Below are 27,348 nucleotides of genomic sequence, written 5' to 3' on the forward strand. Positions count from 1 at the left end.
ACTCTGAAGTTCATATAGAATCTCAAGGGACCACAAATAGCTTAAAGAATCTTAAAAAGAAGAAAAACCTGGGGGACTCACACTTCCAGACTTCAAAACTTAATACAAAGCCACAGTGATCAAAACAGTGTGGTGCTGTTATGAATAATGTGTGGATAATGAAAGACATATATAGACCAATGGAATGGAATATAGAGCTCAGAAATTAATCCTGGCATACACGGTCAAATGATTTTGGATCAGGTGCTAAGACACCTTGTGGAAAAGAGTCTTTTCAACAAATAGTGCTGAGAAAACAGGATTATCCACATGGAAAGAATGAAGCTGGACCCTTGCCAAATACCATATACAAAAATTACTCACAGTAGATCAAAGAGCTAAACATAAGACCTAAAACTATAAAACTCGTAAAAGAAAACATGTAGCAAAAGCTTCAAGACAATGAATTTGGCGATATTTCTTGGATATGACCCCAAAGGCACAGGCAATAAAAGAAAAAGTAGACAAACTGGACTTGAAAAATTAAAAAAATTTGTGCATCGGGGCGCCTGGGTGCCTCACTTGGTTAAGCGTCCGACTTTGGCTCAGGTCATGATCTCGCAGTCCATGAGTTCGAGCCCCGCATCGGGAGCCTGCTTCAGATTCTGTGTCTCCCTCTCTCTCTGTTTCTCTCAAAAATAAATAAACATTAAGAAAATATTTTAAAAAAACTTTTTGTGAATGAGAAGACCAACAGAGCTTGAGATTTTTCTCTTTCCTCCTCTCCCTGTGCCTCCCCACCATCCCTCCCACTCTCTCTCTCAAAAAATAAACAAACACTGGGGCGCCTGGGTGGCGCAGTCGGTTGAGCCTCCGACTTCAGCCAGGTCACGATCTTGCGGTCCGTGAGTTCGAGCCCCGCGTCGGGCTCTGGGCTGATGGCTCGGAGCCTGGAGCCTGTTTCCGATTCTGTGTCTCCCTCTCTCTCTGCCCCTCCCCCGTTCATGCTCTGTCTCTCTCTGTCCCAAAAATAAATAAAACGTTGAAAAAAAAAAAACAAACATTAAAAAAAAAAGAAGACGTACCAAGAGCCAATAAGCCATAAAAAGATGCTCATACCACTAATCTTTAAGAAAATGCTTATCAAAACTACAATGAGATATCACCTCATACCCATTGGGATGGCTACTATCAAAAAACAAAACAAAAAATAACAAGTGTTGGTGCCATGTGGACAAACTGGAACCCTGTAATACTGCTGGTGGAAATGCAAAACGGTACAGTCACTATGGAAAACAGTATGGTGCTTCCTCACAACCTTAAAAATAGAATTACTATATGATCCCGCAATTCTACTTCTGAGTATATACTCAAAAGGACTGAAGGCAGGGTCTTCAAGAGATATTTATATACCCATGTTCAAATAAATATAAAAAATGTTCATGGCAGCATTACTTACTAGAGCTAATATGTGGAAGCAGACAAAATGCCTGTCAACAGATGAACGGATAAAACAAACTGTGATATACAAATGATGGAATATTATTCAGCCTTTAAAAGGAATGAAACTCTAGACACATGCTAGTGTATGGATGAACCTGGAGGAAACTATACTAAGTGCAATAAGGCAGTCACAAAAAGACAAATACTGTATGATTTATTTTACGCAAGATAATTGGAGTAATCAAAATCATAGAGACATAAAGTAGAACAGTAGTTGCCAGGGGTTGGGGAGGTGAATAGACAGTTGCTGTTTAACAGGTACAAAATTTCAGTTTTGTAAGATGTGAAGAGGTATGGAAATGGATGGTGGTGATCATTGCAAAATATTATAAGTGTATTTGCACCACTGAACTGCACACTTAAAAATGGTTAGGATGGGGGCGCCTGGGTGGCTCAGTCGGTTAAGCGTCCGACTTCAGCTCAGGTCACGATCTCACGGCTCGTGAGTTCGAGCCCCGTGTCGGGCTCTGTGCTGACAGCTCAGAGCCTGGAACCTATTTCAGATTCTGTGTCTCCCTCTCTCTCTCTGACCCTCCGCCGTTCATGCTCTGTCTCTCTCTGTCTCAAAAGTAAATAAACGTTAAAAAAAAAAATTTTTTTTAAAATGGTTAGGATGAAAAAAATGGTTATGATGGTAGATTTTATGTTCTATGATGTTATGTTATGTTTCTATGATGGTAGAAATTATGTATTTTAACAGAATTCTAACATTTTTTTAAAACCACGGAGATAACTCCACCATCCTACCCTTTATGCAAACCCACTAGAAAGGCAAAAATCTCAGTGTGTTAATATAATAGCGATTTGACAACATCAGTAAAAGAAACCAACTCTTATAATACCTATAAATTTCACTTCAGAGAATTTAAGTTAAAAACACTCGCATGAGCAAAACAGTGTTTTATTCTTCACAACATTATTCATAGTAGCCCCAAACAAGAAACAACCCAAATTCTGACTAGTAGGGACAAGATGAATAAATTATGCTATCTCCATAAAATGGGAAATCAATCAGCTGTAAAAGCAAAGGAAAAGGATGTTGTCTTTGTAATGACATAGAAATAATCACTGAAATTGTTTTAACAGAAGTACAGTTGACCCGCATTACTTTAGTTTCAGGTGTGCAACATAGTGATTTGACAAGTCTATGTGTTATGCTGTGCCCATTCCTCCAGGCAACCATCAGTTTGTTCTCTGTATTTGTGAGTTTTTCTCTGCTTTTTTACTCACTGCATTTTATATAATTTATGTAATATAAAGGAGAAAAGCAAGATGAATAGATAATGTATATATTTTGATACTTTTTGTGAAGATAGAGGAATAAAATACATTTATATCTGCTAGTGATACATATCAACTCTAGAAGGATACACTAGAAACTGGTAGCAGTAATTCCTGTGTGGGGTGTGAACCTGACATCTAGAAGACAATTCTTGGGACATCTTTTATTATGTATGTAAACATGAACATGATTAATTAAAAAGCATCCTAATATTACAAGGTCAGCATATAATTAACATATACTTTATTAATAAACAACAACTACAAAATTCTCTACACCTTACCTGCAAACTAGCCACAAAAGAATCTTCACAGTTCACATAATGTCCTAACTTGGCATGTTGTGCCCGTATTTCATTATCCCTTATCCTCTCGTGTAAGTGGCTAATTTGCTGCTTCTGCCTGCAAAACATAAATTGAGGAGACATTATAAAGAATATGCTTTTCTAAGAGACCATTTAAGAGTAGAACTTTATTCCAATAATTTGATGTAAGAGTTAAGAGTATTATCAATATTAACATTCATAATAGGGAAATTTAAAAAACCACCACACCATGGGTTATGCCGAATACAGAAAGGGTATTTATACTGTAGAGTATTTCTTGTGTTTTATAAAATACAGTATTTTGTAGACTATCCTTCTTAGTAATAACAAAGTCATGTTTTGCTTCCTTTCTTCTTGTTACCTAATATAATAAATGTTATGTCCTCAATTTAGAATGCCTTTACCTTAAAATCCATTATTTTCATCCATGCAAATTCTGTTTAACACTGACAGTTCTGAGAATCTCACTGTCAGAGATGAAAGGTATTTTCTCAAATATCATCTAGCCTAACTGCTGTTCTAGGCCTGCATCTTCTCAGCAACATCCTAGGTTACACAGTCTACATACAACCATTGCCAATGATGGAGAACTCACCTGGTGACAGAGTTGCATCTTTGGAAAGCTCAGACGTTTCACTTTAATGGAACTTCATGTTGGAAACAGACACACTGAAGTTCAAATCTTTCCTCAGCAACTCACAGCTTACTTTAATCAAGTTAAACTTTTGTGAATATGTACCCTTATATACAGCTGATGCTTGAACAATGTGGGGGTTATGGGCACTGACCCTCCCTGCCCTGTCATGCAGTTAAAACCGGCATATAATATTTGACTCCCCAACAAGTTAACTACTAAAAGCCTGCTGTTGACTGGAAGCCCTACCAATAATGTAAACAGTTGACTAACACATATTTTGTATGCTCTATGTATTATATACTATATTCTTATAATAAAGCTAGAGAAAATGTTATTAAGAAAATCATAAGGAACAGAAAATACATTTATAGCACTGTATTGCTGGAAAAAAAAATCCATGTTATAAGTGGGCATATGTAGTTCAAACCTGTGTTGTTCAGGGTCAACTATATTTGAAAATGGTTATGTAGCTGGTATCCTGTTAAGAGCTTTATATGTATTTTTGACAATCTTCAAAAATCTTTTAATAACAAGTCTCATCATAAGGTTATGAGGAAGAAAGGCTTTTAAGAAAAAGTAAGCATACATGTGGGTAAACATATAGCTTGGTATTTTCCAAAATTACTCACAAAGTAACTTTTGGAGCAAGTTAGCTTATAAGTTTCAGACTGAATCAGAGAACTTATTCTACTCTGAGCCATTTAATTTTTTAGATACACTATCCTTAAAGAAAATTCAAATAGAAAACATCAAATAGTAAACAGATAGGGGCTCCTGAGTGGCTCAGTTGGTTAAGCATCCGACTTCAGCTCAGGTCATTATCTTGCTGTTCCTGGCTTTGAGCCCTGCATCAGGCTCTGTGCTGACAACTCAGAGCCTGGAGCCTGCTTCAGATTCTGTGTTTCCCTCTCTGCCCCCCCTGACCTGCCCCCCTAGCACTCTCTCAAAAACAAATAAATGTTAAAAAAAAAAATAGTAAACAGATAAATTAGGAGAGTCACGACACTTGTCAAAGAATTTCAAGCTTTACCAAGAAAACTAAACTTCCTCTTCTGGCCAAGACAGAGTAATAGACACAAGCTGTGACACAAGCTGTGCCTTTCTGCCTGACACAATTACAAAACGGAACAAAATACAGGAAACAATGACGCTCAAGACACTGGGTATCAGTTAATTAGGAACAGTGACTTCTGAGGGATGGGCAACAAATGAGGTGAGCTCTATGACTGCCAGAGCCTACTGCTGCAGGCCCTACCCAACACAGGGAAAGAGGCCTCTCTCTGAACTGAAAAGACAAAGCTGGGATGCTGGAGAAACCAAGGCAATCAGAGCTCACAGTGCAGAGTCACCCTGAATATTTAGTTGAGTACTAATGAATAAACACATGAGGAGCTACTTAGAGTGCATATGTGGGGGAGGATGGCAGGTGGTGGTCCACCAAAAAGATAAGAATGAACAGTGCCTGAAACTTACATGGGTCCTAGAACTGTGCTTGCTTTCAAATGCCACAGTGGAAAACTTCATAATTCACAGGGCATCATTTAGCAGCACTTTTCAACAAAGGGCAATTCTGACTCCAGAACAAAGTTCAGGAATCCAAACACATGTGACATCCAAAAAATGTTAAAATCTGTAATGCCTGGCGCTTGATCAAAAATTACCAGGCATGCAAAGAAGCAGGATAATATAACTTATATTTTTATTTTTTAAGTGTATTGATTTATTTTGAGAGAGAGAGCAGGGGAGGGGCAGAAAGAGAGTGAGAGAGACAAAATCCCAAGCAGTCTCCACACTGTCAGCGCAGAGCCGGATGCAGGGCTTGAGCCCATGAACTGCAAGATCATGACCTGAGCATCAGTGAGCTGTGGGATTTCTTTAAGAGGACAAATATATATATATATATATATATATATATATATATATATATATATACACACACACACACACACACACACACACATATATGTATATATATGTATGTATATATATATGTATATAATTAGAATCTCTAAAGGGGGGTAGAGACAGGAAAAATATTTGTAGAAAACTGGCCAAAATGTTTCCAGATTTAATGAGAACTGTACATCCACAAATCTAAGAATACCAGAGAACCTCAAGCACAAGTAACAAGAAGAAAACTAAACCAAGGAACATTTTAATCAAATGGCTTAAAATCAGTGATAAAGATAAAATCTTAAAAGAAGGCTGTGAAAAAAGATAAGTTCAATCACAAAGATGAAGGTAAAAAGGATAGATGTCTCATCTAAAATAATACAAACAAGAAGACAATAGTACTTTAAAGTATTACATTAAAGTATGAAAATTTAAAAGGTATCAATCTACAGAATTTTTTGCCCAAGACAAATTTAAAGCAAAATAAAAACTACCAACCTAGAATTCATCAAAGACAGAGGTGAAAGAGACTTTTTTGAAAATTTAAAAAGCTCAAAGAATCCATCACAGCAGACTTCAACTATAAGAAATGATAAAGGAACATCTCCAAGTAAAGGAAATCAATACTAAATGAAAATCTGGGATCCACACAAAAGAAAGAAGAGCACTAAAAATGATAACTACATGGACAAATACATAATATACTGTTCTTATTATTTAGATATCTTTAAAAGACAACAGACGGTGTAAAGCAAACAAACAAACAAACTGATAATGTATTGTGGGGTTTATCATCTTTGTAGAAGTAAAATGTATGACACAATATCTCACGGACTGGGAGAAGAAAAATGGAAGTATATTTTCATAAGATTCTTATGTTATACATGAAACAGTATATGGTAAAGTCATGCTTGAGGGTAGACTACTGCACTTTAAAGATGTATATTATAAACTCTATAGCAACCACTATAATAACTCAATAAAGAGTTATAGCTAATAAGCCAACAAAGGACATAAAGGGAATTATAAAAAAAAAATACTAATTTAAGAGAAAGAAAAGGGGAACCCAGAACAGATGGGACAATTAGAAAACAAACAGCCAAGACAGGAAATTTAAACTTAACTATATCAATAATTACAAAATGTAAATGGTCTAAATAACTCCAATTAAAAAGCAGACATTGTCCTAATGGATAAAGAGAAAGATTCAACTATATGCTATCTACAAAAAACAAAAACAAAAAAAGCCCCACTATTTTAAAATGTTCATTTATTTATTTTGAGAGAGAGAGAGCAGGCAAGTGGGAAAGGGGCAGAGAGAGAAAGATGGGGGGCGGCGAGAGGGAGGGAGGGAGAGAGAGAGAGAGAGAGAGAGAGAGGGGGAAGATGAATGAGAATGAATCCCAAGCAGGCTTCACTGTCAGCACAGAGCCCAACACTAGGGCTGGATCTCGTGAACCAGGAAATCATGATCTGAGCTGAAATCAAAAGTCTGACACTTAACCAACTAAGCCACTCGGGCACCTCCCCCCTTTTTTCAATGGGAAAGGAAAACAAAACACGTTAAAGATACAATTTGGCAAATCTTATTTCTAAAACTATCTGGATCTAGAAGACTTATGATTGTTGATTATACTTTTTTTTAAGTGAAGTATAATTGATATATGACATATTAATTTCAAATATATAACAATGATTGAGTATAACACATTGATGTGTATATATTGTGAAATAACCACCTCAATATATCTTTTAAAAAAATTTTAATGTTTTGATTTATTTTTGACAGAGAGAGAGACAGAGCATGAGCGGGAGAGGGGCAGAGAGAGACACACACACAGAATCCGAAGCAGGCTCCAGGCTCTGAGCTGTCAGCACAGAGCCCGACATGGGACTCGAACTCACAGACCACGAGATCATGACCTGAGCCGAAGTCGGATGCTCAACCGACTGAGCCATCCAGGCACCCCACCACCTCAATATATCTAGTTAACATCATCTGATTATAGTCCTTGAACATTACTTATTTATGCAAGTTTTCCATTTCTTTTCAAGTCAATTTTGGTATTCCTTTAAAATTATTCATTTTCTTCTGTGTGTTCAGATTTGCTGATGTAAGTTTATAATACTGACTTGAAATCCATAATTTTTTATTACTAATATTTTGAGTCTTTCTTTTTCCCTGATTAGTAGAACTAAGAGATTTATCCGTTTGATTAATTTCTGCTCTTACTTTTATTATTTCCTTTGTTCTCTTTTATTTTACTATTCTTTTACTGGTCTTCTTAAGTTAAACATTTAATTAATTCTCTTTCCTCCCCTTTCTCTACTTTTCTTAATAAAAGAAAAAGACATAAGAAATGGTGATAATTGTCTAACACAGATATTTTGCAGTCCTAGTAAAAATATAAAAAGAAAGCAATAGAATATTTGAAAAGATAAAGACCAAGAATTTTCCAAAACTGATGAAAAACATTAACCTGGAATCAGAAGTACTTTAATCTCCAAAAATACCAAATATGATGAAAACCACCACAGGCACATTGTAGCAAAACAGCTGAGAACAAATAGAAAAAATGATTACATCCAAAAAATAACAAAATTCAATATGGCAGCAGGAAGACTTGTGGATGACAAGAGAAACCAGAGAGCAATGGAATAATATCTTCAGAGTGCTGAAAGAAAATAGCTGCCAATCAAGGCATTACATATCAACCAAAATATCTTTCAAAAACAAAGGTGATATTCCTAATAGACAAGAGATGAAAACACCCTAAATGTCCATCAATGGATAAATAAAGAAAAATGTCATATACAAACAATGTCTAAAAAGCAGAAGAAATTCTGTCATATGCTACAACACGGATGAACCTTGAGGATGTCATACTAGGTGCAATAAGCAGTCGTAAAGGGACAAATACTGCATCATTCCACTTATAGGAGGATTTGACTGGGTTCAGGACATGCTAACCCAAAATATGGCACCTTGGTATACTGAATGTTTTAAGTCAAAGGAGTTTGAGAAAATAACAAAAGCAAGGTCACTCTGACCTCCTCCCCACCCTTGCCCTTCTTCCCTAAACATGTCACAAAACACTCAAGTGGAAGGTGCCCCCCCCCCCACCAAACCCAGAGGAAAGGTACATCCCTATCTCTGAAGACTAAAGGACCCAAGGAAGAATCCTACCAAGAATGCCTTCCTAAATTTCTCCCAGTTTACTACACAATTACCTCATACTTCTTAATCTATCATATTCCTCCATGACTATCCATTCTTCAACAAGCTTAGCATAAAATAGGTCAGTTACTATGGGTCTTCACTTCCTTATAAAGGCTCTTATGTCACGTAAAACTTGTATTAAATAAATTTGTATGCTTTTCCACTGTTCATCTGTTTTGTCAGTTTAATTTCAAGATCCAGCCAGGGAGCCCTAAAGGGTCAAGAAAAACTTTTTCCTCCCCTACATTATCAAAAAAATGTGGTCAAACTTATGGAAGCAGAAAAGTATAATGATGGTTTCCATGGGCTGGGGTGAGGAGGACCTGAGGAGTTGTTGCTGAATGGGTACAGAGTTTCAGGCATGCAAACTGAAAAAGTTCTAGAACTCTACTGTAAAAAATTATGCATAAAGCTAAAACTGTACTACATACTTAAAGATGTGTTAAAATGACAGATTTCATGTTATGTGATTTTTTTTTTTCTTCACAGTTAACAAAAAAGTGAGGGGCACCTGGGTGGCTCAGTCAGTTAAGTGTCTGACTTCGGCTCAGGTCATGATCTCACGGTTTGTGAGTTCGAGCCCTGTTGTCAGGCTCTGTGCTGACAGCTGGGAGCCTGAAGCCTGTTCCAGATTCTGTGTCTCCCTCTCTCTGCCCCTCTCCTGCTCTTGCTCTCTCTCTCTCTAAGAATAAATAAACATTAAAAAAGAAAAAAGTGAGAGCTGGTACCCAGTGAGTCCCAGACCTTCCTTTTGCCAAGAACTGACTGAAACAGACAGTAAGGTCCTGACCAGAGTAGGGACTATTACAACAGAACAAAAAAGGAATCAGGTAGAATACTTAATAAATATGGCCTTTAAATCAGAAAATATATTTTAAAAATTTAGGTCAAAATTGTGAAATCAAGGAGCTGCTACAACAACTATGTGACTAAAAGAAATATTGGACCTACCTAGAAATGCAGTGATCCTGTCCCTGATCCAGGGAACAAATAAGAATATGCACAAATTCAGTCTCTAGTTGAGAAAATACAGAAAAGCAAAAGTATGTATCTGTTACCTTTGAGAAGGTTCCTTTTCTTTTCTAATTAAATTTGGTTTCTGAAAATAGTTTCCCTTGTGAGTTTTAAAATCCTTAATGGCTGGGGCGCCTGGGTGGCTCAGTCGGTTAAGCGTCCGACTTCAGCTCAGGTCATGATCTTGCGGTTTGTGAGTTCGAGCCCCCTGTTGGGCTCTGTGCTGACAGCTCAGAGCCTGGAGCCTGCTTTGGATTTTGTGTCTCCCTCTCTATCTGCCCCTCCCCTACTCGCACTCTGTCTCTCTCTCTCAAAAATAAACATTAAAAAAATTTTTTTGTTTAAATCCTTAATGGCTTCTGAAGCCATTATGGATACTACCACCAAATGCGCAATATACCATCTTAAATAATTTAACAGAAATGGTTATCAAAGAGACACCCCCCATGCATTACCAAAATAAAAGGAGAGAGGGGAACTGAAATAAAGGCACAGGTAGCAAAAGATCTAGGATGGAATGAGAAAGACAGATGAGAGTTTATTCTTTTTTTAAGTTTTATTTATTTATTTTGAGAAAGAGAGAGAGAGAGGAGCAGAAAGAAAAGGAAAAAGAGAATCCCAAGGAGGCTCCATGGTCAGCACGAAGCCCGATGTGAAACTTGATCTCACGACTGCAAGAATGATCATGACCTGAGCTGAAATCAAGAGCTAGACACTTAACCGACTGAGCCACCCAGGCACCCTGAGATTTTATTCTTTTAATTTTCCATGCATTTCCTTTCTCCCAATCTGTTTCAAAAGAGGGCACATAAAAGGAAAAACCTACAACCATATATAAATGTATCCTCTATTTCATTAGTTCACATTTTTCAAACTACCTCTAGTACTGTAAACAAGGGATAAAACGGTTTTTGAAGAACCTGTCTCCTCACCCTTGGCTTCCAAAATCAGCTTTCACACATTTTGGGACAATATGAAATATGACCCTGGGCTTTAGTTTCGAAATATACTTCTAAATGTACTTTGTTAGTATTTTTTAATTTGAAAAAAAAGAGGATGGATTGTATTAATTTTTCTTGGGCTAGTCAGAATTTTCAATTTCTCCAAAGGTGGGCCTGCCAAACAAAGCTAAGTGTATAGCTTGAAAATATTCCCAAGGTATATTAAAAGGGTTCTTACATATGTATCTTCAAATCTTAAGATTTTACAAATAATAGAGAATCAATAATAAAGAGTTATAAAGAAACAGCCTTTGTTCCTGGGAAGGAGACTCTAAATCTTTGGAGTGTTTATTATTAATGAGCCCCCTGGAAAACTCTCGTATTTATGAGAACGAGGTGACTCACAGGCTCTAGATAGCAGCTTTAGGATGGGGAGGGACTATTCACCAGAAAGCCAACCATGTTACTGGAGGTCTGTGACTCTGAGCCAATCTAACCGCCAGGGAGAGGAGGAGCCTGGTGACTGAGTTCAATCACACAGCCAATGATTTAATCAATTGTGCCTACACAATGAAACTCCAATAAAAATTCTGGGAACTCACCAGATTTGTAGCCAGTTGGTTAGAAGTGTGGATATCCTGGTGATGCCACCTTCAGACTGGCATCTGAAGATAGGCAGTCTTGTTGGGGACTGTGTGCCCTTAAAGCTGTGGAGTCTGATGCTAACTTAGGGTATTTAGTGTCAAAACTGAATTGCAGTACAGAAGGTGGGACTGAACTACAATATGACTCTTGGAACAACAAAAGTTTGAAAGGTGCAGATCCACTGATATGCAGATTTTTTTCAACAAATAACATATAATACCGTTAAATGTATTTCTTCTTCCTTATGATTTTCTTAATAACATTTTCTTTTCTCTAGTTTAAGACTACAGTATGTTATACATACAATATATGTGTTGATTGACTATGTTATCAGGAAGGCTTCAGGTCAACAGTAGGCTATTAGCACTTAGGTTTGGGGGAAGTAAACATTTATACATGGATTTTCAACTGTGCAGAAGGATCAGAGTCCCTAACCACCACGCTGTTCAAGGTCAAATGTAAATTTAGAAATTGATTCTATAATACTATATGCCTAGGTATAAACAACCAAAATATCTTAGCTAGAAATGAACTATTAAAACTATCTAAATGTTTAAAGCAGTTGATAGAAGTAATCAAATCTTGGGGTGCCTGGGTGGCTCAGTCAGTTGAGCGACGGACTTCGGCTCAGGTCATAATCTCACGGTTTGTGAGTTCGAGGCCCGCATCAGGCTCTATGCTGACAGCTCAGAGCCTGGAGCCTGCTTCGGATTCTGTGTCTCCTTTTCTCTCTGCCTCTCTCCCACTCATGCTGTGTCTCTCTGTCTCAGAAATAAACATTAAAAAAAAAAAAATTAAAAAAAAAAAAAGTAACCAAACCTCACTTCAACACCTGTGATGAAAAATAACTATTCTTGCATTATGGAGTCCCTCTCAAAGTAAAAGACATGTACTACAAATTGCCATGAATAAAATCTCACATGTTAACTGATCAAATACCTAAGGATGGAGTTCCAATAATTTTTAATAACCATAGTATGTACATCTAGGCCTTGCTTTAATAAATCTGATCATAAACCTTAGCATGTAAAGCAATTAAAAGGATGCTATGGTTTCAATAAAATAAGTATCCACACTACACCAAAGAATGCACTACTGATTTTTAAAAGCTTACTAATACAATTATGTGATTTTACTTCCACACACAATTAAATAGCAAATATACATATTGCAAACTATAAGTAACGATAAAATGAGAATTCCCCTCTACCCTGCCAGTGTCATTTACTAATAGCATTAACTCACTGTGTCATTGCAGAAGGTTTAAGGGTGGCCTCTCTGGATCAGTCTCAAGTACAATGACTTATCCCTAAATTTTATCTGATCAATCCAGTAGCAAAAGCTGAGCAATTATAAGAACTACTAGTATCAGTAACAGCACAGGTTAACCAGCAACCTTAACCTCTTTTCCATTAAAATGAAGTTATTGCCCCTTAATGAATGTTTGGTGAGTACCTATTATGAGGAATAAAATGTACAAGAGACAGTCTCTTCTGTGAGGGGGCTGGAGTCTACTGAGGAGAAACAAGCCCAGAAACAAAACTATCATTTGCAAATCATGTGTATGTGGCTACTATTTGCTGATGGTACCCATGCATCTGGCAGTATTAAGATTTTTAAATACATTCACTCACTGAAGCCTCATGCTCTAAAACTCGTTATAAGAAGGGAGCTGCATAGGTAAATGCGACTAGATAAAGAAATGCAAAATTGAGCAACTTGAATTATTTTAGATTATTTCCTTAGTACCTTTCTACAGGATACAAACTTGGGAAATATATACATTTTTAACAGATTATGTTGATAATTATATGCATTTCCTACTGTCACAGACTGTTTGTGCCCCGCCCCAACAAAAAATTTATATATAAAATCCCAAAGCCCAATGTGATGGTATAAGGAGATTAGGGGCCTGTGGGAGATGATTAGGTCATGAGGGCAGAGTTCTCATGAATAGAATTAGTGCCTTTATAAAAGAGGCCCCAAGGAACTCCCTCACCTCTTCTACCATGTGAGGTTGCAGGAAGAAGACAGCCATCTATGAAACAGAAAGAAGACCCTCACTAGACAATGCATCTTCTACTGGTGCCTTCAACTTGGACTTCTTCGTCTCCAGAACAAGGAGAAATAAGTTTCTGTTGTTTGTAAGCCACCCAGTCTATGATATTTTATTAAAGCAGCCCAAATGAACTAAGATACCTATTAACTTATTTATACCCCGTGGAACAGTAATTACAATGGTGTTTAAAAAATAATAAAAGTCAATAGATTCTGATTGTTTTGAGGGAGAGTACACCCATATTAATAAAATTCTGAATTTCAGTCTGCTTAAAAAATATTAATTTCAAGTATGTACAGTGAATTAAATTTCTAAGTGTACAAAACATATGTCCATCAGGGTCTATAATTACCCACTTATAAAATTCACTTGTACTAAAAATATCTAATACTTTTATACAGCCTTTTCATAAACTCAATCAAAACTATCTTCTAGAATCTTCATTCATTTATCAAATATGCAAGTGATGTCAGACGGGCAAGGCCTCCAGAGGGAGGGTGTCAGGCCCATGGCCAAGAGGGTTCTTAACTTTGTGTGGGAAAGAATTTAAGAGCTAGCCATTTACAGAAAGGGGCAAAGATTTATTAAGTGTAGAAACAAGAAAGCTGCTACTTCACAGACAACGTAGTGGTCTCTCCTCCCAGGTGAGGAAGATGGCTCCTCTTTGTCTCTAACAAAGGGTTTTATAAGCTTGTTTTAAAATTAGCTAACCATACAGAAAGGAGCGTACTCTTTAACTTGGGGTTTTTCATTCACACTGGGCAGTTTGGTTTTTCCATTGTTTTACAGTTTTGGAATTACCCACAGGGAACAATTTTAAGAATGTCCAACCTATGTGGCTTTTACTGCCAGAGGGAGTGGGGTCTTGTGGTTTTCTATGAGTCAGATCTTGTGACTCTTTTTTATGACTTGCTGACCTTCAGGTTAAGAGTCAGCCTAAAATCAAAATGGTTTTACTCTGGTCAACTTGTCTCTCAAGTCTTTCTTCCCTCCTGCCTCACAAGTATCAAACATTAAGCATATACTAAGTGCCAGGATCTGTTCAAGATGTTGGGAACATAGTAGAGAAAAAAGTTCAGATATCCGTGCTCTAGTTACCCTCCAGTAGATACTGCTTAATAATGGTAAATTCCTAAGCAAAATCTTTTGAAACTTCAGCTATTAAATATACTTATCTTTTTAATATCTTTTAAGTTTTATTTATCTATTTTGGGGAAGAGAGAGTGTGTGTGAGAGCACACAGGTGGGGGAGGGGCAGAGAGAGAGGGAGAGAGGCTGACAGCGCACAGCCCGATGTGGGGCTTGAGCCCACAACTGTGAGATGATGACCTGAACCAAAATCAAGAGTCAGACACAACAGATTGAGCCACCCAGGCGCCCCTAAATATATTTAAAGATTTGAACTGGGATTTAATTTTAAGGCTAAAATGTCTACTACTTTATCTCAAATAAGCACATGAAAATAAGTAGTAACTAGCATTAAGAAAAAAATGTCTCCTCAATTTCCCCATTACTACACACACAGGTTTAACTAACCCTAAAGTATACGTAACTTATGTAGAACTAATATACATCAAGGATAATATAATTAAAAATTAATGTTTATTGCTCAAAATAATCAGGAGACTGTCTATTAAGTACAAAAACTTTTTTTCAGAGCTTTGGTACTCAAAAATGCAACATTTCTGAACTGTCCCCCCAAATTTCCAAAATTCTTATCTGTAAGTCATTTAATTTTAAACATTCATGATTTTCATAGTTTCTTTGCCTTCATATCTAACACACACTAGTTAAAAGTATTAGCACTTTAAAGTAGCTTTCCAATTTGATAGTTTCCAAGTATAAAACACAAAGATACAGCCTGTAACTCTGACAGTTCACTAGCATTGCAGCTAACTTTCTACATATAAAAAAAAAGACAGTGGAGTTTCCAAATGAGTTACTCTAACATAAATGAAAGGATGGCAGAAAACAGAAAGAACACACCAACCCTCAGTTCTGATAGGGGTTCTTTAAGGGGGTGGGATGAGGGAGGGACAGAAATGAGACTGTATTTGTAAGATTGTACTTCTTAAACTCTAAGTAGTAGATACTATTTGTTTTAGTAATCTACATTTCTGTGTGCCTGAAATATTTAGTAAATAAGAAAATAGACTCACCGATCAATTACAATTTCTTTCTGCCTTAGCAGTCCTTCTTTTATTTTCAGCACTGATTCCCACTTACTGAAATCCTGATAGCCAGAAGGTGAATAACTTTGACGAGAGGATCCGGTCAAAACCTGCACAAATATATTTATACTATTAGTACACTAGAAGTGTTTAAAAGAAATACTTATGTGTCATCTAATATTTTCCCAACGATTTTTATTAAAAAATGAGAAAACTCAACCGTTGGTTTTTTTAAGACTGTTTGAAATCACACTTGCGAATACAACATAACTTGAAGAATTTCAAGAAAGTTCTGAAGTAAAAGTAGAAGTCTAATGAAGTAGTGACAATACAATATTTAATCTGCCTTATTACAACACTATATACAAGATTTTATTCTCATCTTGTAGAAGCTTTCTGTAAGTGAGATATTAATCACTCACTGCCTAGGAAGAAGTACAATGAAACAACGTACCATGGTTAGACTAGACAAACATTACTGGAAAGGTTTCTACAAGGAAATAAAAACAGTATCGTAGTATGCTGACTTCAAATTATCATCCATCACATCACATTTAATTACATTAAAATTTCAAAAGCAAAAGTATTTTCACAAAATAGTAAACATATTTAAAGAAAATATGACTTAAGCACATATGATTTGGGTGATTACTGGTCTCCAGTGTAAAGTACACAATTTAGAAAAAAATCTGCTTAGAATTGAAATTTCAAAGATTTAAAACAAATCATTACTGATGAAAGCCAATATGACAAATACCCTCAAATTTCTGAAACAAACAAAAAGAAAACCCTAGTAAGTATGACTTAGTATAGTCAGAGATTGATTGCATCTCCTCAAAAAGATATGTTGAAGTCCTAATCCCCAAGAACCTCAAAAGGTAACCTAATTTGGAAACAGGGTCTTTACAGTAATCAAGTTAAGATGAAGTCCCCGGGGGGAGGGGGGATGCCTGGGTAGCTCAGTCAGTAAGTGTCCAACTTTGGCTCAGGTCATGATCTCACGGCTCGTGGGTTCAAGCCCCATGTCAGGCTCTGTGCTGACAGCTCAGAGCCTGGAGCCTGCTTTGGATTCTGTGTCTCCCTGTCTGCCCCTCCCCTGCTCACACTCTCTCTCTCAAAAATAAACAAACATTAAAAAAAAATTTTTTTTTAAAGATTAAGTCACTGGGGTGAGCCCTAATCCAATATGATTAGGATTGGGGAATCCAGTATGATTCCCCAAACTGTGTAATGGGGAAATTTGAACACAAATTCTATGCAAAGAGATACAGAAAGAACACCATTTGAAGATGAAAGCAGAGATTGTAGTGATGCATCTAAACGTCAGCAACATAAAAGACTGCCAGCAAGCCACTAGAACTCAGCCTGGAACAGATTCTTCTTCACAGCCCACAGAAGGAACCAACTCAGCCAACACCTTGATTTTGGACTTGTAACTTTCAGAACTGTGAGACAATAAATTTGTTGTGGACGCTACCCAGTTGTGTCCTTTGTGCAGCTCTAGGACACTAATACAATTGATAAATCAAGTAGGAACATAAATTCCTTGGCAGGATAAATAATCCTATAGAAACACTCCAAAGCAACTTCAGAAGAATTCAAACATTCAGTGATATTTTTATCCTTTGTTTTCCAAAGATGCTACTGGCAAGACCTATTTCTGAATAAACCACTAATTGTGTGACATCAACTAGTCCTATATTAACCCGTTCAATTAAGATGGTTTTCAAGTATACTAGGATAGGATGTTTCAGGCAGAAGACAGAACAAGATGAACAGACTAGGAAGGACAGAAACCAGGAAATAACAGGGAACATAACTTTGTCAGATGAGCAGATATTTGGAGTTTAAGTGACACATAACAATATATAGCCAGGTTAGTCAGAGATCCTTCTCTGAATTTCATTCTTTCCTTTGCCTAACATACAACCCAGACTGATAATCAGCCATATGCCCTAGTAAAGATACATTAGTTGCTACAGTACTGAAGTGTTTTTACCATGGTTGGTAACTAGCTGTTGTCCAAACCCCCAAAAGTCCTCTCCACTATCCAGGCCACTCCTCAGAACTCTCCATCATCCAACAAATGAAGAGTTACTTCTTGACATTAAAAGGGGCCTTCAATATGCTCCATCCATAAATGGCATCCTTTCTGATTGGTTGGTTCCCTGCAGTAGTCAACCCTCCAAAAATTTTCCATCTCAGAACTACCTACCAGCTTGCATTTGGTTGGCAGAACTGAAATTCAAACAGGGGCACCCCAACAAAAGAGCATGTGTTCTTAAGGAAATTGTTACACTGCTTCTACTATGGCCTAAATAAGGTATTCACAAAATATCCTATCATCACAAGAGCTGAAAACATTTTTGATAGTAACTGCTCTTAGAAGCTAAAAGAGAATTCCGCACCATAAACAATATTGCTGAAATTATGAGAAAGTCTCTACTTATTGCAACTCCATATTACTTAATGACTACCAATTTAGTGGGTTAAGTCACTTGATTAAATTTATGTTGTCAAATTATAGCTCAAACAGGAATTCATTAAAACTAGTAAAAGCTAATAAGCAAAATAAAAAACCATCTCAACAATTCCAAAACTCAATGTAAGATTTGGAAATTATCAAATTAATGATTTGGTAAGCCATTTGTGCTATAATACTAAACATTTCATTTATTTGATGACTAAAAATGAATACACACTTTACATATATATTGAGTTATATATTAATATCCTGATGCCAATAGACAGATATTTTAAATAATGGTTTTTGTATATTGTTATCATGCCTAACAAAAAAAACATCTCAGGTATAGTTTCTTCTTCCAAAGACTTAAGAAAGGCTCCTCCATTTCTGATTACCACATGTCAGGAACTACCGATACTATAATACTGAAGCTATCTTTACCTTCTATATCTTGTTCCTATTTCAATAAGACAAATGCACACAGCTCAAAAAAGTAAAAAAAAAAAAAAAAAAAAAAGTAAAAACAACAACAACAACAACAACACAAAAGCCCAGGCAAGAGATGATGAACTACTCTACTCTTGATATGTCTTCTGCTAAAGAATTTCCCTATGGCTGACAATTTCCTAATGAGAAGGCTTTTCTTGTTTTGAAACACTTCTTGGTATCAAGAAAGAGAGTAAAGAGAACGAAAAAGTAGGTTTGCAAGAGAAAAGCAAATAACAATAGTTTTGAAGAGAAAAGCAAATAACGATACTGCCTGGCTTACAGCACCTGAATCATTGGCAGAATGGACTGCTAAAGCACTTACCAAACACTTCCATGAATATACACAAAACAACACGAAAATTTATTCTTCTGATTTGTAGCTCCCTTGATCTAAACTCTTTGGAAAACAAATCAAAATTGAGCTATGAAACTGAGCAAACAGAAATAAAGGAAAAAAAGAACAGCTTTCCTTATAACAAAGATGCATTAACAATTAAAAATTGCTAAAAGAGTAAATATTAAAAGTTTCATAATGGAGTGCCTGGCTACCTCCGCCAGTCAAGTGTCCAACTCTTGATTTTGGCTCAGGTCACGATCTCATGATTCATTAGATCAAGTCCCGTGTCAGGCTCTACGCTAACAGCGTGGAGTTTGCTTGGGATTCTCTCCCTCTCTCTCTTCCCCTCCTGCGCTCACTCTGTCTCTCAAAATAAATTTTGTACAAAATAATCCTATGCTAACTTCTGTCAGATTCTCTTTTAGCCTTGCCAAGAATGAAGTCTGAACTGCTTCAAGTTATTTTCATCAGTTGTATGGTGACGGATGGTAACTGGACATAATGGTGACCATTTCATAGCATATACAAATATCAAATCATTATGTTATACACCTGAAACTAATATGTTAAATGTCAATTATACCTCATTTTTTAAAAAATGTAACAAAGAATTACCAAATCAGCAGCATGATAGTCTTCCTTACTGAACCTTAACTCTAACTCATAAAAGATTAAAAAGAAGAACAAAATCTGACACACAACTAAATGTTATAGGTAAACTTAAAAGCAATTTTTATGTTTCATTAGTTGTTCCTTTTCTTTAATAGTAAAGCATTGTTTATATTCTATGCAAAATCATAAAGGTACAGGGGTGCCTGGGGGGCTCGATCAGTTAAGTGTCTGATTCTTGATTTTGGCTCAGGTCATGAGATCAAGCCCCAGTTTTAAATATTTGTAGTCTCATATATATACTACACATATACAATATGAGCCCCGTGTCAGGACAAGCTCATGCTTGTGTTCTCTCTCAATATAAATGAATGAGTGAGTGAATGAATGAATGAATGAAATGAAATAAATTTTTAAAAAATCATAAAGGTACAATGGCTGCCTTGCTAGTTGAGACTTCACAATATGATTTTTTTACAAAATCTTTTAAAACTCTACTTCAGGTCGAATTTTATAACTTTGTTTAATATGGTTTTATTATATAATGATATGACCTTGTTATAAAAGCCTTAGATGAAAAAGTCTCCATAATTGTCATTTTTAATGATAGGCATATATAAACAAAATATTTTATGACATAGGAAAATTACATGAAATTTAAAAATCAGGGCTCATAATTAAAGTTTTATTGGAACATAGCCATGTTCATTCTTTTATATATTATCTATGGCTGCTTTCCCCATCAAAGTTGGGTAGTTGCAAAAGAGACTGCATCTCTCTCTCTCTCTCTCTCATATATATGCAAAGAATACTTCAAACTGTATTTAATATATACAGCATATCAATAAATCTAAAATTTTACATGAAATTGCAAACTTTTTGAGAAAATAACAATTACCAAAAGTGAGTCTACTACTTATTACATCAGGTAGTAATTTTATAGGTAGTTTCTACCTAAATGTTAAGAAAAGATAAAACAGTGCAAAAGAAAAATTTTTGAGAAACACAGTAAGGGGAGGCTTGAAGAATAGTAATAAAGCATGTTATAAACTAAGAAGATTTAAAATACACTTCGCAGCAAATGCAGAAATTCACATTAAAACAGTACCACCATTTTAAAAACACACTTCTAAATAATACATAGGCTGACTGAATGAAATTGTAAATATATCAGAATTTGTGAGATATAGCTAACACAGGACCAAGAAAAGAATTTATAGCACTAAATCATTAAATTAGAGAAATGGTCTCAACTCAGTGATCTAAACTCCCATCTTCAGAAACTACAAAATATACGCCAAAGAAACCAGATGGAAGAAAACAAGGGTAAGAACAGAAATCCACTAGGTTTTTTTGTTTTTTGTGTTTTTTTTAACATTCATTTTTGAGAGACAGAGCGTGAATGAGGGAGGGGCAGAGAGAGATGGAGACCCAGAATCTAAAGCAGGCTCCAGGCTCTGAGCTGTCAGCACAGAGTCAAACTCATGAACTGCAAGATCATGACCTAAGCTGAAACAGACACTTAACTGATTGAGTCACCCAGAAGCCCAGAAATCCACTAGGTTTAAAACATGAAAACAAATACACTAAAGTCAATGGGGCCAAAAAAATGCAAATTCTTTCAATAAAATTGACAAAACTGGCTAGACTGAAAAAGAAAAAAGGGAGAAGATGCAAATGAATATTAGGAATGAAACAAAAGATATCACTGCAGATCCTGTAGATATGAAGAAAAAAAAAAAACGGGAATTATTAGGAGGAACTCTACACACACAAATTGAACCACCAGTGAAATGGGCAAACTTCTCAAAGAGTAAAAACTATCAAAATGCATCCAGTATGAACTGGATCATTGAATAGCTCTGAAACTATAAGAGTAATTGAATGTAGAGATTAAAAACAACAACAAAACTCCTGAAAAAAGAAATCTCTAGGCAAACAGTTTCATTGTAGAATTCCACTGAACATTTAAAGAATTAACACCAATCTTCCACAAACTCAAAAGAGTGAACATTTCCCCACGCATTTTATGAGATTGGCAATATTACTCTGATATCAAAGCCAGAGAAACAGGAAAAAGAAAACTACAAATCATCATCCCTCATAAACATAAAAGTTCTTAACAAAATCAATTAAAATAGACATATGGATAGATAATATGACCTAGGTTTACCACAGGAATGCAACTTATCACATTAATAGAATAATTTTTAAAACCTACTAAAATAACTTTACCAAGGTTGCACAATTCAAGAGCAACATAAAAATAATCATAATTCTGTGGGTAGCATATAAACAATTACAAATTTAATTTTTTAATATAATTTATATCCATGAGATAAAAACTTTAACAATACACCATGGCAAGATCTGTACATTGAAAACTATAAAATATCACTAAAACATTATGAAAAACTATTTTTTAAAAAGGAGAGATGTACTTCAGTATTAAGATATCCTTTGTCTCTACACTGATTTATAGATTAATCACAAACCAAATTAAAATCCAAGCAGATGTTTTAGAAGTTGACAAGCTGATTCTAAAATTTCTGTGGAAATTTAAGAAAGTTAAGGGCTTACAACATTTGATTTCAAGACTTATTATTATAAAGCTGCAATATTCATGAGAGTGCAGTATTAACATAAAGATAGATGAATGGAACAGAATAAAGATCTACAACAGACCTACCCATAATGGTCAACTGATCTTTTTTCCTTTTTTAATTAAATTTTTGAGATAATTATAGATACACATACAGTTATAAGAAATAATGCAGTGAGCTCCCATGTATACTTACCCAGCTTCTCTAATGGTAATGTTTTGCAAAACTCTTATCACCACCAGAATATTGACACAGCCAAGATGCAAAACATTTCCATCACCACAAAAGAATTCTTCTCATTGGCCTTCACCCCCCCACCAGTTTTATACAGATTTAACCTACACAATGTTAAATAACATTAATATATTATTATTTATTATAAAACATTAAATATTATTATTTAAATATTATTTAACATTGTGTACATTGTGTACAACTGCTGAATTGATAATGACCCCAAAAGAGTTAGCTAACACCTTCACCACCTAACAAATTACTATGTTTGTTTTTCCTTGTGGGGAGAACATTTAAGATCTACTCTTTTAGCACGTTTCAAGTATATCATACAGTATTATTAACTATAATAACCATGCTGTACATCAAATTTCCAGACTTAATTTGTTTTATAATTTTTTAGTCTATACTTTTTTTTCCAATATATGAAATTTATTGTCAAATTGGTTTCCATACAATACCCAGTGCTCATCCCAAAAGGTGCCCTCCTCAATACCCATCACCCACCCTCCCCTCCCTCCCACCCCCCCATCAACCCTCAGTTTGTTCTCAGTTTTTAAGAGTCTCTTATGCTTTGGCTCTCTCCCACTCTAACCTCTTTTTTTTTTTTTTTCCTTCCCCTCCCCCATGGGTTTCTGTTAAGTTTCTCAGGATCCCCCTAACCTATGGTATCTGTCTTTCTCTGTATGACTTATTTCACTTAGCATAACACTCTCCAGTTCCATCCACGTTGCTACAAAGGGCCATATTTCATTCTTTCTCATTGCCACATAGTACTCAATTGTGTATATAAACCACAATTTCTTTATCCATTCATCAGTTGATGGACATTTAGGCTCTTTCCATAATTTGCCTATTGTTGAGAGTGCTGCGATAAACATTGGGGTACAAGTGTCCCTATGCATCAGTACTCCTGTATCCCTTGGGTAAACTCCTAGCAGTGCTATTGCTGGGTCATAGGGTAGGTCTATTTTTAATTTTTTGAGGAACCTCCACACTGTTTTCCAGAATGGCTGCACCAATTTGCATTCCCACCAACAGTGCAAGAGGGTTCCCGTTTCTCCACATCCTCTCCAGCATCTATAGTCTCCTGATTTGTTCATTTTAGCCACTCAGACTGGTGTCAGGTGATATCTGAGTGTGGTTTTGATTTGTATTTCCCTGATGAGGAGTGACACTGAGCATCTTTTCATGTGCCTGTTGGCCATCCGGATGTCTTCTTTAGAGAAGTGTCTATTCATGTTTTCTGCCCATTTCTTCACTGGGTTATTTGCTTTTCGGGTGTGGAGTTTGGTGAGCTCTTTATAGATTTTGGATACTAGCCCTTTGTCTGATATGTCATTTGCAAATATCTTTTCCCATTTCGTTGGTTGCCTTTTAGTTTTGTTGGTTGTTTCCTTTGCTGTGCAGAAGCTTTTGATCTTCATAAGGTCCCAGTAATTCACTTTTGCTTTTAATTCCCTTGCCTTTGGGGATGTGTCGAGTAAGAGATTGCTACGGCTGAGGTCAGAGAGGTCTTTTCCTGCTTTCTCCTCTAAGGTTTTGATGGTTTCCTGTCTCACATTCAGGTCCTTTATCCATTTTGAGTTTATTTTTGTGAATGGTGTTAGAAAGTGGTCTATTTCAACCTTCTGCATGTTGCTGTCCTGTTCTCCCAGCACCATTTGTTAAAGAGACTGTCTTTTTTCCATTGGATGTTCTTTCCTGCTTTGTCAAAGATGAGTTGGCCATACGTTTGTGGGTCTAGTTCTGGGGTTTCTATTCTATTCCATTGGTCTATGTGTCTGTTTTTGTGCCAATACCATGCTGTCTTGATGATGACAGCTTTGTAGTAGAGGCTAAAGTCTGGGATTGTGATGCCTCCTGCTTTGGTCTTCTTCTTCAAAATTACTTTGGCTATTCGGGGCCTTTTGTGGTTCCATATGAATTTTAGGATTGCTTGTTCTAGTTTCGAGAAGAATGCTGGTGCCATTTTGATTGGGATTGCATTGAATGTGTAGATAGCTTTGGGTAGTATTGACATTTTGACAATATTTATTCTTCTAGTCCATGAGCACGGAATATTTTTCCATTTCTTTATATCTTCTTCAATTTCCTTCATAAGCTTTCTATAGTTTTCAGCATACAGATCTTTTACATCTTTGGTTAGATTTATCCCTAGGTATTTTATGCTTCTTGGTGCAATTGTGAATGGGATCAGTTTCTTTGTCTTTCTGTTGCTTCATTATTAGTGTATAAGAATGCAACTGATTTCTGTACATTGATTTTGTATCCTGCAACTTTGCTGAATTCATGTATCAGTTCTAGCCGACTTTTGGTGGAGTCTATCAGATTTTCCATGTATAATATCATGTCATCTGCAAAAAGTGAAAGCTTGACTTTATCTTTGCCAATTTTGATGCCTTTGATTTCCTTTTGTTGTCTATGGCTGATGCTAGAACTTCCAACACTATGTTAAACAACAGCGGTGAGAGTGGACATCCCTGTCATGTTCCCAATCTCAGGGAAAAAGCTCTCAGTTTTTCCCCATTGAGGATGATGTTAGCTGTGGGCTTTTCATAAATGGCTTTTATGATGTTTAAGTATGTTCCTTCTATCCCGACTTTCTGAAGGGTTTTTATTAAGAAAGGTTGCTGAATTTTGTCAAATGCATTTTCTGCATCGATTGACAGGATTGTATGGTTCTTATCTTTTCTTTTATTAATGTGATGTATCACGTTGATTGATTTGCGAATGTTGAACCAGCCCTGCATCCCAGGAATGAATCCCACTTGATCATGGTGAATAATTCTTTTTATATGCTGTTGAATTCGATTTGCTAGTATCTTATTGAGAATTTCTGCATCCATATTCATCAGGGATATTGGCCTGTAGTTCTCTTTTTTTACTGGGTCTCTGTCTGGTTTAGGAATCAAAGTAATACTGGCTTCATAGAATGAGTCTGTACTTTTTGGCCAACATCTCTTCACTTCCCCACCCCTCAGTCTTTGGTAACCACCATTCTAGTCTGTTTCTATGAGTTTGGCTTTTTTAGATTACGCATAAAAGTGACATCATAAAGTATGTGTCTTTCATTGAATTCACTAACCAAAAGAAGTGAAACCTTATGTCTACAAAGACCTATAGGCAAATGTGCATTGATAATTACCCCAAACTAGAAACAATATGTATGTCCATTAAATCGACAAATGGTATGAACAAACTGTCCTACATCTATAAAATGCAATAGGACTCAACAATAAAACAAATGATATATGCAACACATGGATGAATCACAAAAACATTACACTGAGTAAAAGAAGCCATACTCAAAAGGTTACACACTGGTGGATTTTATTTATATGATATCTGGAAAGAGCAAATCTATGGAGACAGGAATCAGATCACTGGTTGCCAGACCTGGGATTGGATGTTGACTACAAAAGGGAAAAATGTAACTTTCTGGGGTGATAGAAATGCTGTACAACATGACTATTAAGACATACATGTCTATATACATTTTTCAAGACTCAAACTATACATTTTTAAAGGTTCAATTTCACTGTATATAAGTTACACCTAATAATTCTATTTAAAATAGGTGTGTTTTGTTTCTTAAGTACCTCAATAAAATTGATTTTTCTAAAAATAGTTACAAGTAAATATGTACATATATCCCATTCAACAATACTAGAAGTAAAAGAATTTATCATAAATTTGAAACAATCCAAATGTGTGTCAACAAATACTCAGTATGTTCTATAGGTATAGAACATAATACTACTCAGTATGTTCTATAGGTATAGAACATAATACTATACTATCTGTTGAGTACAGATACTCAACACATGGATGAGATTCAGAGACATTATATGAGGCCAAAGAATTCAGATAAAGAACCATACATATTCAATGATAATAAAAGCCAGAACAGTGAAGATGCATGGGATGTTACTACACTATACAAAGAGGGTCATGTTAAATTTATTGGGCATTGGAAATTTTTATATCTTCACTTGAGTGGTGTATATACATTATTAAATAGAATCTTCACTTGAGTAGAGTGTATACATTATTAAATAGAATGAAGCTATTATTACACGGTAAGACCAATTACAGTTATATACTTTACTGTATATATGTTAGACTTCAACAAAAACAAATATATACACAAAACCATACATATCACCTACATTTTATTTCTCTCTCTCCCACAGAGTAGGGCTAAGGGGGAAATGAAGGCCTTGTCTGCTAGGGGAGAATACTTAAGTACTCAAAGGTACACTGTAGAGAATATAATATACCATCCTGAATATTATTTCATATCTCTTCTTCACTTTGGGGCTATCTTACATCTACAAATAATCAAGAAATAAAACACCAGATGAAGTAAATACAGTACACCAAGAATGCAAGAACAAACTGATAATGAAGGGTAGCAGAATATGCCACCCCATTATTTTGAGCCACAGGCACTTAAAAACAGCAAATGTTGGGAGAGGCTTTCTCTGAACTCCATTATGTGCCTAAAGACAGATCCCCCAAAAAGATCTCAATTATCATAAATCCCCTCCTTGGAAACTTCATCAACCAGGGGAGGACTGACACTTATCATGGAAGATGAGACTTGTAACAGACACTGACTGCACTCAGACAAACTTTCTCACAGACTATCATAGCTCCCATCTATTCTTCTTAGGGCCCATGCATCTTTCCTAAAAATCATTTACTCTCCCCTTAGAGGCCTATATCCTACCCCTACTTTCCTCATTAAAATGATATTTAATCCTGAATTCTAAATCTGCTTCTTAATGACTTCCTCATTTTCCCCTATGTATCTTCCATGGGTATATGACGTATACATACTGATAAACCTGTTTTTCTCTTATTAATCTGTCTTTTACTACAATAGTCTCAGCCAAGAACTCAGAAAGGTGGAGGAAAAATTATTTTTCCTCCCC

The 27,348-nt window shown here is 35.9% G+C and overlaps 1 protein-coding gene across 8 annotated transcripts in view; it reads right to left on the minus strand.

The window, feature by feature from the left end:
* The window catches only part of CEP85L (centrosomal protein 85L), a 227,477-nt gene that overhangs the window by 62,266 nt on the left and 137,863 nt on the right, over nucleotides 1-27,348 (minus strand). For all 8 annotated transcript variants that reach the window (XR_015251502.1, XM_086707691.1, XM_086707688.1 and 5 more), the window contains 2 exons: nucleotides 15,658-15,779; nucleotides 3,048-3,165 (listed from right to left, as the gene is read on the minus strand). Coding sequence is in view for 7 of the 8 variants with exons in the window: in XM_086707691.1 (XP_086563817.1) it covers nucleotides 3,048-3,165; nucleotides 15,658-15,779 (240 nt within the window). In the remaining variant the exon portion in view is untranslated. The remainder of the gene's footprint in view (nucleotides 1-3,047; nucleotides 3,166-15,657; nucleotides 15,780-27,348) is intronic.

This window comes from Puma concolor, chromosome B2, assembly GCF_028749965.1.
Source record: "Puma concolor isolate L17-30 chromosome B2, mPumCon1.1.hap2, whole genome shotgun sequence".
Lineage (NCBI taxonomy): Eukaryota > Metazoa > Chordata > Mammalia > Carnivora > Felidae > Puma > Puma concolor.